At 46.2% G+C, this 17323-nt stretch overlaps 1 protein-coding gene across 5 annotated transcripts in view; it reads right to left on the bottom strand.

Moving 5' to 3' along the window:
- The window catches only part of DUSP16 (dual specificity phosphatase 16), an 84825-nt gene that overhangs the window by 30941 nt on the left and 36561 nt on the right, over window positions 1-17323 (bottom strand). For all 5 annotated transcript variants that reach the window (XM_032645212.1, XM_032645211.1, XM_032645213.1 and 2 more), the window contains 2 exons: window positions 15575-16165; window positions 14452-14590 (listed from right to left, as the gene is read on the bottom strand). In XM_032645212.1, coding sequence (XP_032501103.1) covers window positions 14452-14590; window positions 15575-15802 — 367 coding nt within the window. In that variant the 5' untranslated portion in view covers window positions 15803-16165. The remainder of the gene's footprint in view (window positions 1-14451; window positions 14591-15574; window positions 16166-17323) is intronic.

Below are 17323 nucleotides of genomic sequence, written 5' to 3'. Positions count from 1 at the left end.
CGAGAAACCAGGCAATCCAAGGAAACTCCACTTGAATTCCATCTGAAACTTATGTCATCCTATTTATAAATAATGTAAGGACTCCCAGAGTTACTGGACATTTACTATGTGACAAGCGTTGCTCTAAGCACTTTACAAGGGTTTGTTCAGTCTTTACAACTGCCCCATGAGGTAGGTGCTTCGATTACTCCCATTTTACAGATGAGGACAGAGAGGTTCAGAAAGACGCCGGGTGATAATCAACAGAGCTGGACGTGAGCCCGGCTCGAGACTGTACTCACTCGCTCTGCTAAGCCGTGTCTCTAAATACCACGGAATTAACTGCAACGCTCTCTAGGATGTGGGGACAGCCTGCTGACATCTCTGGGGTCCTGCCCTCATTTTAGTCTCATTTCACCAGGCTGAAAATGGCCACGGGCCTCTCCCAAACTCACGGAAGAGCCTTGCTTCCCCCAAGCCACATGGTTCGAAAACTTCAATGAGGGAGAGAAAAAGGGAAGGAGATCTGACCTGACCAGAGAAACAAGAACTCTGTAAGTGTGAGTCACATGAGACCAGTAACAAAGCTGAGGAAGAACTAGCGGGAGATACAAAGAACACGGTCATGGCCGGCTTACGATCACGGTTTGTGAATCGGTGGTGAGACGGTTGCGGCGTCTCGGTGACTTTCAGCCCATCCTCCACCGAACTACGTTCACAGGGGACAAATTCTCCAACAGTCGTAAACAGAAGGCCGGCCGGCCTGGGCTGTTTGAAGTGCAGCTCTATCATTCATTTTATCCTAAATCGCTTCTAACTTTGGCGGTCCTAACAAGTAAAATGTGAGTGTGGCTCTAGAAAATTCTAAGAAAACAGAAAAAACAAAAACCAAAAAACGAGAGAAAGCAGCCACTATTCAGCCTCAAAACAAAACCCCAAAGCCAAACAAAACAGCAATAACACATTATAAAACAAACAGAAACTGTTTTTTTCCTTACAAATTTTTTCAACTAATCTCTAGCAGCACGAATCCAAACAGCCTTAAAATATTTAACAGATTTTGCGAAATCAGAGCATTCATCTAGTGCTCAGGCTGGCTTGCAATGTCCCAAACCAGGACTCCTGGTAACTTCCACACAACACTACCTCAGCCAAAGAGTACATTCTCCCTGATCTTTATCTCTGACAATGTTCCACTCTGCTGACATCCTCCTTTATTGACAGTTTTTTCCATCCGCTGACCTTTCATTCATCGTTGGACTCCAGTGACCCCAGTTTCATTTCATTAATTAACAACAGATGAGACACTGCCCGACTTACCCGAACCCTCGAGAAACTATCTGTAGCCTCGTCAGCGACTCAGTTTTGAAACATGTCTGAAATGTCCCTCTTTCTCTTACAAGAAGAAAAGTACGATTCATCTACGTAAACTTTCTGTTACAAATGGCTGACAGACACAGAATCAAGAGTCACCTCTGCCCTTGTCCCAACTCTGCTGTCCCCAGACCCTGAGTTAGATTCTATCATGACAAGAAGACACAACACCAGTTCATGATCTCCGCTTGTTTACTGTGAAAGCAGCACTGAGAAACTGACACGCTTCTTGAAAAAGTTTAAAAATATTTTTTAAAGTCGTTCGAGTATCTGACTCAGCGTCCAATCTTGCCAAGTTTCTCCTGTCCCTAGATCTTATGCTGCTTATCGTCTGGGAATGGAGAAAATAGAAAGTCGAACAACGCACGTGTGCTTCCCTAAGACAGACCTCAATCTCAGAATGCTGTACCGGCTTTGGCCCCTTGTGCTAGGAGTGTTTGTTTTAAGAGAACGGAAGACACATATGCAGACACCCTGGCCTGTAGAGAAATGGGGGTGGGGAGACCAGCGGATAGACATACGGACACCACTGGCCTCTACACACTTGGATGAACAGGCAGACAAACTGCAATGTTAAAAATCCATATTTCTGTTAGTCTTCCACAAATTTACCTGTAGAATGCATATTTATAAATAAAAACATACATATTACTTTGGACGGAGAAAACACCTGGTACAGCTTAAAGCCATTCATAATTTGTATATCACTTTCTTCTCATTCAGCCAAGAAATACTTCTTCCCTTAAGAGTACCTCCTTCACAATTCGAACCATAAATATAATTTTCTATAAAAGCCAATGTCAACCACCATTCCATTTTCAGAGGCAAAAAAAGTCTGCCATGTAAAATAAAATACTTAAAACGATGCCACTAAACAATTCTAACTGGTAGGTTTTCTCTTCCCTCTGACCCTTGCAGTTATAAATCACAGAGTTGTTTCTTAAAATAAAAGAATATTCACAAAAGTAGCACTTTACTACAGATTAGCAATGTTAATTTTAAGACGCAAATTCTCAAAATGTTTCTGTCTCCTTTTAGTCAAACCAGAGATAAATGTCAATTCCGTGACTCTGAAGACAGTTCCTTGCAGGGAGAAACAGAGGGCTGCTCACTTATGCTTCAGTTCAAATGGGGAGCAAGTCCTAAGAGCTTTATCAGCTGACAGAGCTGCCTAAACTGGGAAGGGGGATTAAAGGTAGCCCCTTCCCATACTGGGGATGAGTTCCATGGCTATGTACAGAAATCTATTTACACAAAGCTCTACTTTACGAAAGATATTTTTCTAAAGTCATATGCAAATTTCATTTCTGTACATTAAACCCTTTTCACAGTTTATATAATTTCAGCTTTTAAATATACTTCTCATGCAGCTTAACCCTTTTGTAAAACAAAGACCCCCTTTTGGGGACATAAATACGACCCATTCATTTACTTATTCTAGAATGTATGTGAAGGAATTTTTTTTTTGCAGTACGCGGGCCTCTCGCTGTCGTGGCCTCTCCGGTTGCGGAGCACAGGCTCCGGACGCGCAGGCTCAGCGGCCATGGCTCACGGGCCCAGCCGCTCCGCGGCACGTGGGATCTTCCCGGACCGGGGCACGAACCCGCGTCCGCTGCATCGGCAGGCGGACTCTCAACCACTGCGCCACCAGGGAAGTCCCTTCCTTCACATCTTTGCTCGCATTTCACCTTGTTAATAAGGCCTGCCTTATTAACCTTGACCACCCTTTTGAATGCTGCAACCTGTTCATTCTCCCACGACCCTCTCAATCTCCCTTTTCTGCCTCTGCATTTTCTTTTTTTTTTTTGTGGTACGCGGGCCTCTCACTGTTGTGGCCTCTCCCGTTGCGGAGCACAGGCTCCGGATGCGCAGGCTCAGCGGCCATGGCTCACGGGCCCAGCCGCTCCGCGGCATGTGGGATCCTCCCGGACCGGGGCACGAACCCGCGTCCGCTGCATCGGCAGGCGGACTCTCAACCACTGCGCCACCAGGGAAGCCCTATGTGAAGGATTTAAGTGGAGTATTCCTGCACCTGTAGAGAACAGTTCTCTCCATACTGAAAATAAAATCTGGGCTTTGCTATTACACAAAGGAGACAACCGTAATATTAAACAATGAAATGCTGAAATGTGTATTTTGCAAGTATTTTAATTGCTCTCATGAATAACTATTTTGCACTTTAGTCTGAAGTGACTGATTCAGGCAACTTTACCCTCTAACCATTTAAAAACACACAAGCATGGTCACAGTTCTCCCAGGGTCAGTGGACTGTATACATGGAAAGCTGAAACTACTGACATAAAAGGCAAAGGAAAGGCAACATAATTTTGTACCTCCAAAGAAAGCAAACAAAAATATGTAACTGTACCTTTCCAATGTACATAGGTTGGTCTGGGTAAGCCCAACCACACAGGCTTGATCGAGCGTTTGCAGGAGGGTAGAGAGCATGGCACGCTTTCCTCAGCAACATCAGCAGCAATTATGTCCTAGCTAGTCAACTCTCCACTGAGCAGCACAGAAGAGGAAAATCCCAAAGGACGTGGAACGTTCATTTTAAACTCTCATTCCATCTCCTCCAACCACTTGAGAGGATGGTGGACAGACATGCATTTCTGTGGAGATCCTCCAGGAAGCCTGAGAAGTAGCCTCCGACTTGTAAAACTTGCCCCATAAATAACACCCCCAAAAAAGCTCACTCTGTATGAGAACAACCTATCACCTGGCACAGCTGGGGAATGGGACATTCTAGCTAATTTTTTTTTAAACAAAACAATCCCATCTCTCTCCTTTTTTAAAATTAATTAATTAATTTATTTGTCTATTTTGGCTGCGTTGGGTCTTCAATGCTGCGCGCTGGCCTTTCTCTAGTTGCGGTGAGCAGCAGCTACTCTTCGTTGTGGCGTGCGGGCTCAGTAGTTGTGGCTTGCGGGCTCTAGAGCGCAGGCTCAGTAGTTGTGGTGCACGGGCTTAGCTGCTCCGCAGCATGTGGGATCTTCCCGGACCAGGGCTCGAACCCATGTCCCCTGCACTGGCAGGCGGATTCTTAACCACTGCGCCACCAGGGAAGCCCTCTAGCTAATTTTTGGATTAACAGTTATCAAACACACAATGAACAGATTAAAAATTTTCAAAATACTAGTGTAAAAAAAAGCACTAAATACTAAAATAATGTAACTTACAAGAGTTCTCGTGTCTCATAATGTCTAAATCTTACATTCCTCAAGATAACGTTATCTAGATCAATTCGACTGGCAAAATCCAGAAGCGTTGTTTAGTAAAGAGTTCTCAGAAGATGTCGAGGGATATTTTTTACTCTTACTGATCTTTCAAATTGGCAATACGTAACTATACCCAGAGGCTCTTCTTCAACACACACGCACGCACACACACACACACACACGCACACACGCACAGCCAGGCAGGGCTCTCAATACCTGCCTTCAAACAAAGATTGTTCTGAACAGCACAACCAGAACGACCGATCAAAAGGAATTACGGCCAGAATCCACCCTTGGCTAAGCAAAGGCAACAAGCTCTATAAGCAGGAGAGAGGTTCACAGAGGCCACCCGACTGGTCGTCCAGTGACTTTAAGACGTGACGCCACAGCCAAGCGAACAGCAGCCTGGGGCTTCCTGAGGAGGAAGGACCTAGAAGGCCTCTGCTTCCATCAGCATGCAAGGAGGAGGTTACTAAGGAGATCACCTTTGCTCATGTTCACCTGAAAATCAAAGATTTCCAAGGTTGCATTTGGGGGCTTGAGGTCCCAAACTCCAGCCTAACATTTTCAATCCTCTTTTGGTCATTTTCACTTGAAAGACTTATCGATACTTCTAAAATAAATTCCAAGCCAATATCTCGCTCTCTTTGGTTCTGTATCCCTGTTCGCGTCTGCCCCGTTCTCCCGGTCACCTCAGCAGCAGCCCCCTGGTATGCCAACACTCGGACTTGCTTTTGGGATGTCTGTCTGTCTGTCCCCGCCTCCTCCCCCCGCCAGCCCACGAGCTCCATGCCGCAGTTAGATAAATTCAGGAACAGCTCCCTCTGATCTGTCCGTCCATTTCCCGACTTGTTTCCACTCTGCGGCCAGACTAAGGTCCTGAGATGAAGTGTTGATGTATCCTCTGCTCCCAAATACCCACAGAATACAATTCAAAATTCCTGACCAGACACTCAAGCCCTTCATCGCCTGATCCCACTCTACTGTCCACCCTCACTGTCCCTATTCTACCCACCACCATGGCCCAGGCCCATTCATCTTCTTATTGTTTTCCCACCACACCTGGGCTTTCTCATCTCCAGCCTCTGGTAACAACCAGGGAAGTCCCTCTAGTTTCAATTCTATTCTGTTGCATTTTTTTAAATTCTGCTGTATTAAAAAAAAATTCTTCCCTGACCAGTGTATTTCAATATGGTCTTGCCAACTTAGAACTTCTATAAAAGGTATAGCCATGGGAATTCCCTGGCAGTTCAGGGGTCAGGACTCCGTGCGTACACTTCAGGAAGCACAGGCTTGATCGCTAGTCAGGGAACTAAGATATCACAAGCCATGCAGCCAAAACATACACACACACACACACACACACACAGAGCCATCACACGGCAGTAAGAATTTACAATTAACCTGGTAATTGTGAATTCTCTTTCCGTGTGTGTGTGTGTGTGTGTGTGTGTGTGTGTGGTGACCTCTTACCTCTCCGGCTATAATACCCTGTGAACTGTGTGCATAAGAATTGTGTCTCACACTCCTTTGCAATCACCTCTGCATTTAGCACAGTGCTTGGCACATAATTAAATGTTTATTGAATCCTCCCTTGATACAATGAATAGCTGTTGATGGACATAAGTCTTGTGTATTTTGGGTGTTCAAAAGGACTTCCTGGGGCTTCTCTGGTGGCGCAGTGGTTGAGAGTCCACCTGCCGATGCAGGGGACGCAGGTTCGTGCCCCGGTCCGGGAAGATCCCACATGCCGCAGAGCGGCTGGGCCCGTGAGCCATGGCCGCTGAGCCTGCGCGTCCGGAGCCTGTGCTCCGCAACCGGAGAGGCCACAACAGTGAGAGGCCCGCGTACCGCAAAAAAAAAAAACAACTTCCTGATTCCATTCAGAGCTGAAAGCTCTGTGGTCCTGGGTGTGAGCCCAGAACCTGCTTCCTACTCCTTGACCACAAGGCCTCAGAGGACCCTCAGGGTGAGCGAAGCAGCACAGGGCAAGGAAAACATTTCTCTGCTACGAAAGGTTAAAAAGGGAGATTGGTAAGTGCTGCTTTCATCATCCAGAAGCCCCAGTGAGTCCTCAGGGTGCTTCTATCACGTCCAGGGAACTTTCCATGAGAGGTGGGTTCCCTCGGCGGCTCAGGACGACAGAGTCCGGTACGACATCCAGGACTCAGGGAACCAGGGGCACAGCTCTCAGGAAACGAACCGGACCAACTATAATCAGACCCCGGCGAAGGATGAGACGGCTGCCGGATGCGCCCCTGGTGACCGTCGGGGGCAAGGCCTCATGAGACTATCCATCGGGAGACGATGCTCTAAGTCCCGAGGAAAAGCGAATAGGAGTCTGGCCTCCGGAGGACGGCTCTTCGGAGTCCAATCTGCCTGACGTGTGAACTGCGCACGGGTCACCACACAGCTCACTTCTTGGGCCTTTTCCCGTGAAGCTCAGGCTTCCTAATCTACCACGAGCAGGCCCTCCCGGGACCCCCTGGGGTGTGTCCACTCTGGCAGCCGTCCTCCTCCGGGGCCAAGCGCACCGCCTCCCAGCAGATGTGGCGGAGCAGCGGGAAGGAGAGGGTCCCTGTTTGTCAGCCAAACAACCCTGGAGACCACTGGCATCCACAGGAGGGTGCAGAGCCGTGCCGTGGGCACTGCTGCGAGCCGGACACGGCGCTGGCTGATGGGACAGCGATGACCACGACAGAGGCCCTCTCTGGAATTGACAGTTCAGTGGGACAAACTTCAACCAGATAATTAGATGAATAATTGGCTAATTATGGTGGGTGGCCAAAGGAGTGCGTGTGACAGAGGACACCCAACTCTGCCTGGGAGCCGGGGGCGGGGGGGGCTTGACGGCCACCGTGAATCCAGAAGGAGGCACCCAGGTACATGGGGAGAGGGGGACACCTGGAGGAGGAGGAGGGTGCCTCTGGGCTGCAGGTCTCGGGCAACTGAGGCTAAAGTGCTAAAATACACACACACACACACACACACACACACACACCCCAACCTGAGGACGGAGAGGGGCACGAGATGAGGGCACAGAGGCAGGCAGGAGCCGCCACTGCAGGGCTTCGGAGTCGGGGAAGGATTCTGGAATTTTCCCTAAGAGCACTGATGCAGACTAGGCTGGGGAGTGATATAATCACAGTTACGCTGAAAATATCAAAGAGAGAAGTAACGTTGGCGAGGGTGCGAGGAAAGGGCAGAGAGGCAGCAAGACAGGGTGAGAGAGCAGGGAGGAGGGTCCCGGGGCAGGTCTGAGGGGCTGATGTGGGCCTGAGTTGGAAGCATAGCGCGGGGAGGCCAGAAGAAAGGTCTGATGGCCAAGAGGTGACAGGTGTCACCGAGTCTCCAAGGGCTCCCCAGGCCAGCCCAGCAAAGCACAGACTCGTCCTGCCAGGCTGAAGGGCCCGCACAGCCTGACTGCACTTCCTCTCAATTCCCCTTCCTCCCGTCACAAAAAGTCCACTCAGTCTCCTGGCTGCCTCCTAAAATCTGTGTTCACTCCTGCCATTTTTAATGATGTCAGTCCACAGAGGACCCTCCCCACCCAAATCTTACTCATTTTTCAAGGTTCGATTAAAATTCCACCGCCGCCCTCAAACCTTCCCCAACTCCTGCAGGCAACACCGAGTCACCCCTTCTCACTGTGACACACGGCTCGACACACTGTCACCTGCTTCTATTTCATCCTCTCCAGACGTGCTGCCCCAAATTAACCGAGGGGTCTCCAGGGCAGGCGCAAGATGTGCACTTTTCCAGTACCCTATCCCCCAGGCCCACCCCGGGGCCCACCCAAGGGGGCCCTCGAACACTGTGAGTGAGGCCAGCTGAATGGACAGGACACAAATGACATGACCAGGGCAGGGGAAGACTGATGTCACCACTGTCACCCAGGGTGCTTCTGTGTAGCTTGTGCCAAATGTCAGGGTGAGGGACTGTCTCGAGCCTGGTCTGCAGTCCATTTGTTAAACAGACACAGCCTCAGGCATGATGTCTTAGCCACCGGTAGCTGGGGAGTGACAGAGCTGGCTTGTTACCACACAGGCAGGTAAGAACTGGAGAAAAGACGGGCCAGTTTAGATAACCTCATGCAAACTGAGAAGTAGAGCCAGCAACTACACGGCAACCAGTGGGCGAAACGGTACCTATTTTTAGTCTGTTTTCAGTGGCTCTCACCGCAGCTCTTTAAACACAAGAAGAGCCAATTCCTGAATAACTGCAGTACTTTGACTGGAATCCATTAACGTCAATCTCTTTTACCAGCTACTACAGGATCTGAAATGGGATGATTGGAGATTTCCCTTCTCTAGACACAAGGACAGAAGAAACGCCACACTGGATAAGAGAACGGATGATGACAACGGCGCGCACAGCAAATCTGTAAGCGGGAGGACCGGGTTCTGCCCTACTTCCATTAGGAAGGGAACTGGCTCCACTAAACCAAAGCTGCACGTTTATCACACAGAACTGCTGACTGAATCTAGATTCCTGTTAAACTGAAAATGTGTCAAGAGTCAAATACATTTTTATTCACTCCTAGCTCTAACTACAGTAGCAGCTCTCACTCAAAACAAAGAAATACGTATTTGGCCTTTAGCCACAGCAGACATTAATCTAAGACCTTAGCTGTGTTTGGAGACAAAATGTTTCTAAGAGCCCTCAGCACTGCGCCTGACACTAACCCCAGTGGTATCTTCTATCATTATCCGGAGTGGTATTTCAGCTCAGGACAGAGTAGACTTTTATTTGATGATTCCCCCCAGCTGAAAAAATTTAATGCTTAAAAATTTTTATTACAGTCTGTTTTCATACATTGCTTCTCCCATAAAATGTGAAGTAAGAATATGACTCTGAAGTCCACAAAGAGGCTGAGAGATAAAGCAGAAACTAACACACCACTGTAAAGCAATTATACCCCAATAAAGATGTTAAAAAAAAAAAAAAAAAAAAAGAGGCTGAGAGAGAGCTACCACAAAAGCACAGGCCTGATCTGAAGTGGGCACCCCCGATTCTCAGTCTAGCCTCCTGAGGGAATTCCAGACGACTCAGGAATTACTACAGACAGGGGCCTGGGCGCACGGTGAGAAGACTGAGAGCTGGGGAGAGTCACGCAAGGGCTCTGTTATTTTCCTCGTCTGTAAATGAAAGGGCTGAGGTCTGTGATTCAGTTAGGGTTTTTTGCTGCAGGGCGATCCTGTGCCTCCACGCAGGGTAGAAATGAGTGCTGCAGAATTAGCAAACTTTCGCGGGTCCCTTTTGCTTTTACTCAGAGTTACAACAGCGAGGAAAGAGAAGAAAATAATAGAACAGCAATCTTTGTTTCTACTAAATGAACCCACTTATTCTGTTTTCTCTATGTCAGCACACGCAAAAAAAGTCTAGATTCGGTGGTTTTTCTTTCTTTCTAATATATTTGTTTTCAATCTGGCACCCTTAGAAATATATTGATAATAGATGAAGGCAAGTAAAATAAAGTAATATAATGAATAAAGGCCAAGAAACAAGATTCTTTTTTAGAGAGAACTAGTTTTCTGAAGGTTAACAAGACCAAAAAAGTTGATCAATGAGTCAAGGTTGGCAACTGTTTATATCCATCAACGATGAGGGACAACTTTCCAAAGGGATCCAAGTTCATTCTTTTTGGCTAAGATGAGGCTACAACTCATAGTAAAACCCTTTAATCCCTGGGGGTGAAACAATGCTATGGTCTAATCTGGCTTGGTTACTGGGAGACTACTGGGAGACTTATTAATGGCTAAGCAGGATGGGCAATTTAATTTTTTTTTAAATAAATTTATTTATTTGTTTTTGGCTGCGTTGGGTCTTGGTTTCTGCACGTGGGCATCCCCTAGTTGCGGTGAGCAGGGGCTACTCTTCACTGCGGTGCGCGGGCTTCTCATCGCGGTGGCTTCTCTTATTGCAAAGCATGGGCTCTAGGCGCGCAAGCTTCAGTAGTTGTGGCACCCGGGCTCAGCAGTTGTGGCGCACGGGCTTAGTTGCTCCACGGCGTGTGGGATCTTCCTGGACCAGGGCTTTAACCCGTGTCCTCTGCACTGGCAGGTGGATTCCTATCTACTGCACCATCAAGGAAGTCCCTCAATTTACTTTTAAAGTACAAAAAAAATTCTTTCAACTGTTCTCAATTCATATGGATTCAAGGGCTTGTATCCACCTATGAGTGGCACTAGGTTTTCCAGAGCTCGTAGCTCCTCATCAAAGCTCAGGATTTAAGCCCTGTTTAACTGTACTAGAGTTTTGTTTTGTTTTCTGGCCACACCACGTGGCTTGTGGGATCTTAGTTCCCCGGCCAGGGATTGAACCCAGGCCCTCAGCAGTGAGAACTCAGAGTCCTAACCACTGGGCCGCCGGGGGATTCCCTGTACTAGCGTATTTATTAGATCTTAAAATCATGTTGAAATCTGCTTAAATAGATGGAAACATTTTCGTATTAGATACTTTTCCCATAGCAGCTATATTTTTGCTCTACCTGAACGAAGACAACTTGCAAATCATTTATGTCAAAATATCCTCGTTTTTGCTACACTTTCAGATTAGTTTCATCGCTGTTTAATCACTTACAAATTAAACTAAATGAATAAAGTAAGTCATATGAAACACAAATGGTATAAACCTACATGTAAGCTCATTTATATTTCAGATATCCATTGAAAACTGAAGAAGTGCTAGGCCTTGTGGGGAACACAGGGATGAACAAGACACAGTCCTCGGCTTGAAAACAGAGACTCCAGGAGGGGGGTTAAGCTAACAAATGAAGAAGATACATGACAACGTAAGTTTAACTAAGATTTTAAGATACCAATCGAAGACTCGCATGTGGCATATGGCTATCAAATATTAATCACTTGGTTTAGAATACTGGCTGGGCTTAAAAAGAGGGAAAGTTGATCAGTCAGGGGTCAAGATCACTAGCTGAGTAGGGCCCACAGATGTGGCCAGTACAGGCCGAGTTCACTGCAGACCCAGGTTCTAAGTCTCAGGACTGGAAGGCTTGGCAGCCCGGTCTCACTGATAACCAGCTGTCAAAGTGGCTTAACAGGACGACTTTCCCTGGCAGAAGCTGCCGTTTACCAGGCTGGCCTGTCCCAGAGCAGAACCTGCTGTTCCACAGGGAAGAATTAAGCCCACTGAGCTCCAGTGCAGCTTCCCCGCATCCAACCCTCTCCCGAAACGGAGTCTTCGTTGTTAGTGTCCATGTAACTAGGTCCCACAGGTTAAGTCTGGGTCTCCTCTTGCTTGAGGAAAAGGGCTTATTAAGATGCTTCCTCTATCAGTTCCTTGGGGAGGTCCTCTTCTTCCCCTTCTCCAGAGTCACTGCTCCCTAGGTAAGGTGGCCCTGAGAAGGTGAATGGAATTCGGGCCATAATTCTTCACTCCATATACTGATATAATGACCATAAAAAAACCATCTGACGTATCTAATACTTTCTTCCCGTCAATCTCAAAGTAACTGAAAGCTCTAAAGTAATGGAGAAATCACTCCAAGAAACCACTTTGTCTTTCTATTATCACATCCGCCCCAGGGCCGACAAGCATCTGTGTAACTGCTGAAAGCATCAGGGGCAGCCTGTAGTGAAACTTGTCTCCAGCAACCCTGTCATTTCCCGTAGCACCTGTGGGTCGCTAGCATGCTTTTCCAAGGTCAGTTATTTTCCCCGAAGCAAAATATTTAAGAAACACGTGTTGATATGTCCTTCTACCCCACATCCCTGGGACGTCCTCTAGAGCAGCTGCTGGAACTTGGCAAAAAACAAAAAAACGAAAGCACAAAACAAAAAAAAAAAACACTGCCGAGAACTGATGGTCACGCCTTCCCCAGCACTCTCTTTCTTCTACTAACTCTCTTTTCTGTCCACTCTGAGGAACAGGCTCACTAACCAAGGGAATTTCCAACTGGTCAGAAGCTTTGGGATGGCCGAGAGGCTTTTCATCACCCGGAACCCTCTCTGAGGTGTCCTAAGAAATCTCGCTGCTCAGAAGCTCCCAAACAAGGTCATTCAGTCCTTGAAGCCACCTTGTAAGCTGAAAGAAATACAGGATTCTGGGGTGTGGATGACGAGACGGAGCTGTGAATACACGTATGTGGTTCTCGGAGCTGCCTCAATGGGCTTTCCTTTAGGCCTAGGACCCATTTCCCGTACAAAGTGGGGATGCCAGGGGTTCTGACCAGCACCATCCCACGTATCCCTAGGGCTGATCTCGATGGTCAGAATGAGTCCTTTTCCTTCCTTACTGCCCAGTGAGCACCCCTCCCAAAGCCGCACATGGCTGGAAAGGACCTTCCACATAACAAGGGAGAGCTCCTCGGGAAAGAGGAGAAACGACCTCAGTAACTAAAACTCGACATGAGCTCATTCCTCCAGGAGCGTCCGCCTGGCCAAGCCGTCGGGTCAGAGCCCCCGTAGAGAAAAGCGTCTCAAACAAGAGCAAAGAGGGATAATCACCTTCCCTCTGGGTGCACCCTCTTTAAGACAGACCCTGGTTCCGTCGATAGGGTTCCAAGGTAAAGTCCCTCACAGTGGCTCCAAGAAGCAGGACTGCATTCCTAAACTCAGCAACCGAGATGAGTGGAACTCTAATAACAGTTGTCAGGTTTAACACAGTTACACTCCCAGTAAAAGACCATGCCTACCCAGAGACACAGAACCTAATGCTATAATTCCCCATTACCGAGTTCTGAGAGCTACGTTCTGAGACAAGCTGGCTTCACTTTAGGACAGAATTGCAGCATAGATGAAACGTGTGCCAACAGACGACCTGAAAGTGACAGGTAACTATGCTTACTCTTTGAAACCAGGAGCAAAAGCTGACGAGGGAGAAATGAAGACACAGAAGTCTCACTGAAACCTTCAGAGAGTTTAAATGTGGTAACAAACCAACAACTGATTCATCCTATTCTCTTCCAACTGAAATGTCCATAGTCTAACGATCAGTTGCCAGTAACATCAAGCTCACCGGACTCTCCCTGCAACAAAAGACGAAAGGTGCGAAAGTGACAATATCTGTCAATATTTTGTTTTTCTTAGATCAGATTTTTAAAAGTGATCTTGCCGATCACCGTGGCAGAATCTGCTGGACACAGCGGCTTTGTGGTAAAGGTTACTGCACATTGTCAAACTGTATTCCCTGCCCCGGGAGCCAGAGTGAGTGAAAGGGCTTCGGTACTGTCTGCCAAACAGGGAAAGCAAAGGATGAACAGTCTGCTTTGGAATTTGATGAGATGGAACTCCCACACCACCCTCCTTTAGGGCAGATATAAAATAGTTAGCCCTTTCCATGCACTTTACAAAGTCAGCTGGTTGCTTAGCATTTGCAAGCTGAGACTTTTTTCAGTTGTGAAAACAAAACAAAAATACGTAAGTTAGTTTTAAAATTTTCCCTCTGATTATTGGAAGAAATATCCCGCACACATTCTCTTTCTATCTCATTGTACATAACGTCCAGGAGGGGTGATCTTATCACTGGAGTCCACTTCAACCAAAAATGTTTAGCAGGGGTTCACACTGAATGCTGGGCGGGTCCTCTCCTTGGGGGTGGGCACTGAGAGCGAGCTGAAATGCAGAGCATTCGGTGTTTGTAGATCTATACGGGCACACAGACCTACACGGCACTTCTGGCTAATAAATACCAGATGAAGAGGCATTTGAGCGAAACCAAAAATACACTGACCAATGGGGAAGAACAACAGCATTCAGGTTAACTAGAACAGTTACGTCAATCAGAAGCCTATAAATAAGTCATTTTACACAGTGACCTCAAAGTTGCGTCCACCTAGTGTGCTTCGAGCTCGTTGTGGAACCCTGCTTACTCACAGGCTCAAGGAGGTTGCGAGTCCTCACAGTTGTACCACAAGCCTTACCTGCTAGCAGGTGAACAGAGCTGAAGCTCTTCTCCAGTTTACCCAGGAGTACAGTGAGAAAACAGTCTGAGGCCAGAGAGGCCACATCTTGGGAGCTTTGATCGTAAACTACAACCTTCTGACTGCAATCAACGTCGACCTAAAATGCAAACGTGAGGCTGTCAGGGAGGAAAGCGAGGAAAATAATCCCATACACCTCTGCTGCTGAAGCAAGTAACTACTTCCTGTTTTCCTTAATAATCTGAATAAAAATGAGATGTCAAATGTACTGGATAAACCAAGCATACGCACGGTTTAAATGTCTGCAAAAATCAACATTTACAAGGCAAACTTGATGCTATTTCTGTGTAAATGTGCTCAAAACTCCTTAGTTTTAAATCCTTAACACGATAACAGGGTAAAAACATGTACAACAAAATAATACGCAAAATAAACGTAACGATCCCGATCCCCCGAACTAAAGAAACATTTAAAATGGTTTCTGCTCAGTAACAAATCAGCTTTTCGTAAGATTAAAGCATGAACTCATTTTTATTCCTGAACAAAACAAACAGCCTTACCTACCACAAAGCTGACAGTCTGGAATCCTAAGAAAAACTTTCCTTGAAGATCCTTAAATTCTGACCGTTACCTTAACTTCCCACAAATAAAAAACACTTGTAATCTAATTAGTTTCTACTTTCTCGTCAAGGCACTTGAAAAGAATGATTTCCTTTCAGTACATTTGTAAACAACATAAAACCATGTATTAGTTACTAATAATATACAAACAATATTATATACTATCATATAACTGCTAACAATTGAGTATTATAATATACTGCATTAGACATAACTTTTGTGTTCAACTAATAAAACAACTTTTAGCATTAATAGGGAAACATAGCACTGGATCAAATAAAAACAAGTTAAGCTTTCTGTGTAGCTTAGAAGTATCCTCAGGTGTGACAGTGTCTACAATTAGTGAATTATTCTGAGGTGTCATAAGGTATCAACGTTTAGAAAAAGCAACCAAAACTTCCTCAAATTACTTCCTCCCCTTAAAAAGGAGGCTTCATTTAAAATGATTCCCCATTCAGCAGGCCCATTTATTTTAAAGAGGAAAAACAAAGCAAGCAGGTACCTTATGTTTGGCTGAGTGCTGGATGAGCTCTGTAATTAACACTTTGTCCTGTTGCAACCTTCGCCTCATGAGCTTGGAGCAGTTGATATTAATGGCTTCCAAAATGTGGGACGTATTGTATTCCACAAATGGCCGGCTATCAATTAGCAGCACTTTTTCCGTTCCACTTTCCAGCAGAGCCACCAACCTCTCAGTAACAATTTGAGTTCCAATCATCTCATGGGCCATGACAACAATAAGTCCTCTTTTCCCACCTCCTCCTTTAATTTGCCACGATGATGTAATGGTGGTGTGCTCAAAGGCTCAGCCACTCCATTGTACTGAAATGTATGAGGTCAGGCTGGTGGCGACTGGCAAGAGGAGAGTTAAACCCATTTTCAGCAAGAGCCCTCCAAGTGAATGTCTCTTTCTCTTTCCCGTTGATGCGCTCTCGCAGAGGCCTCCTGCCACAAAGCAGCCCCTCACATTTGATTCATAAAGAGATGACTGGAATAACCATTCCAACAAAAGATGCTTTGGGGCAGCCAGTGCGTTACATCATTCTTTACCTCTGTTCCCTCGCTCCAACAGCTTTACATGGGGCTGAAAAGCCTACATGGAGAGAGAAGGACAGACGGAAAACAAAACATGGGGGTCAAAAAGAGAAAGAGCATCGGATTAGAGGGAGTGTATGATTCATAATATTTACCCCATTAATCTAATTCCATACTTGATGCACTGTTTCCTTTGAACAAACAAACAAAAAGGACAAGGAGGTATGGCTTCAGGAAACGCACTAATGAGGATTCGCTTTCACCGCAAAATATAAAAACTCAAAGATGACAAAACAAGACAGAGTCATGAATTATGTATAATCACCTGGGGGCCCAGAACTGCTTGACTTACAGTATGAAATGAAAAGAGCTGCAAAAAGCCAGTCCAAGCATTTTTATTCCAGATTTTATTTGCTTATTTCTTGAAAATAGCACAGAAAACAACCACCTAAGAGCAGGTTAGCAATCTGACGTTGTCAGGACACAAAAATCTTTCCTGATGGCTTGAGAATTACTATGGTAAATGGAGTGTGTGTGCTGTGAGCATTCCTTGAAACTACCCTCAGGAAGAAGAGGCAGGAAAATGGGAGGTTCTGTAAATTTCGGCTGCCTTTTAAGGAAGAGGAGGGGCAATGACTGATGTACTTGTCACACCAAGTGCTGAACTAGCCGCTGGGGGCCTTTGAGGCATCCACTCCACCCCAGGCCGACTCACAGCTAAGATCCTGGCCGGTCCTCCGCTTCCATTCTCTTTTTCTTGTACCTCATTTTTAAGAGACTCACTGATTCCCAGCCTCAGAAAATCTCACACCTTGACCTTGGACTCTAGGTCAGCAACCCAGGCATACGAGAGCCCTTAATACTGGACCTGATGCTTACTTATTCTTGCCAGACTCCTAAGATAGACCATTTCCTAGTTAACGCTAGTTGGAGTTTTGTGCCCAGAGCTTAAGCCCGCACCCGGACCTTCAATATTCTCACGTTCCTATCTCCCCAGTCCATCTCTGCTTATAGGAAATGCCCTACTACATAAAACTAGATGTCCACTGTTGGCATTCGACTTCTAGAGGTTAAACTACTTGATGGCAGACGTTTTGTATTGTATTTCTTACTTCCACAGTGTTTTGCACATAAGATATTCAATTTACACTGTTACAAGTTAGTAAAATCCTCCTTGTTCCAAAAATGATTTAAGATACTGAATAATTCATATGTG

The sequence above is a fragment of the Phocoena sinus genome, chromosome 10 (assembly GCF_008692025.1).
Source record: "Phocoena sinus isolate mPhoSin1 chromosome 10, mPhoSin1.pri, whole genome shotgun sequence".
NCBI lineage: Eukaryota > Metazoa > Chordata > Mammalia > Artiodactyla > Phocoenidae > Phocoena > Phocoena sinus.
The sequence above is the reverse complement of the archived record's forward strand: the minus strand, read 5'-3'. Positions and strand labels throughout refer to the sequence as shown.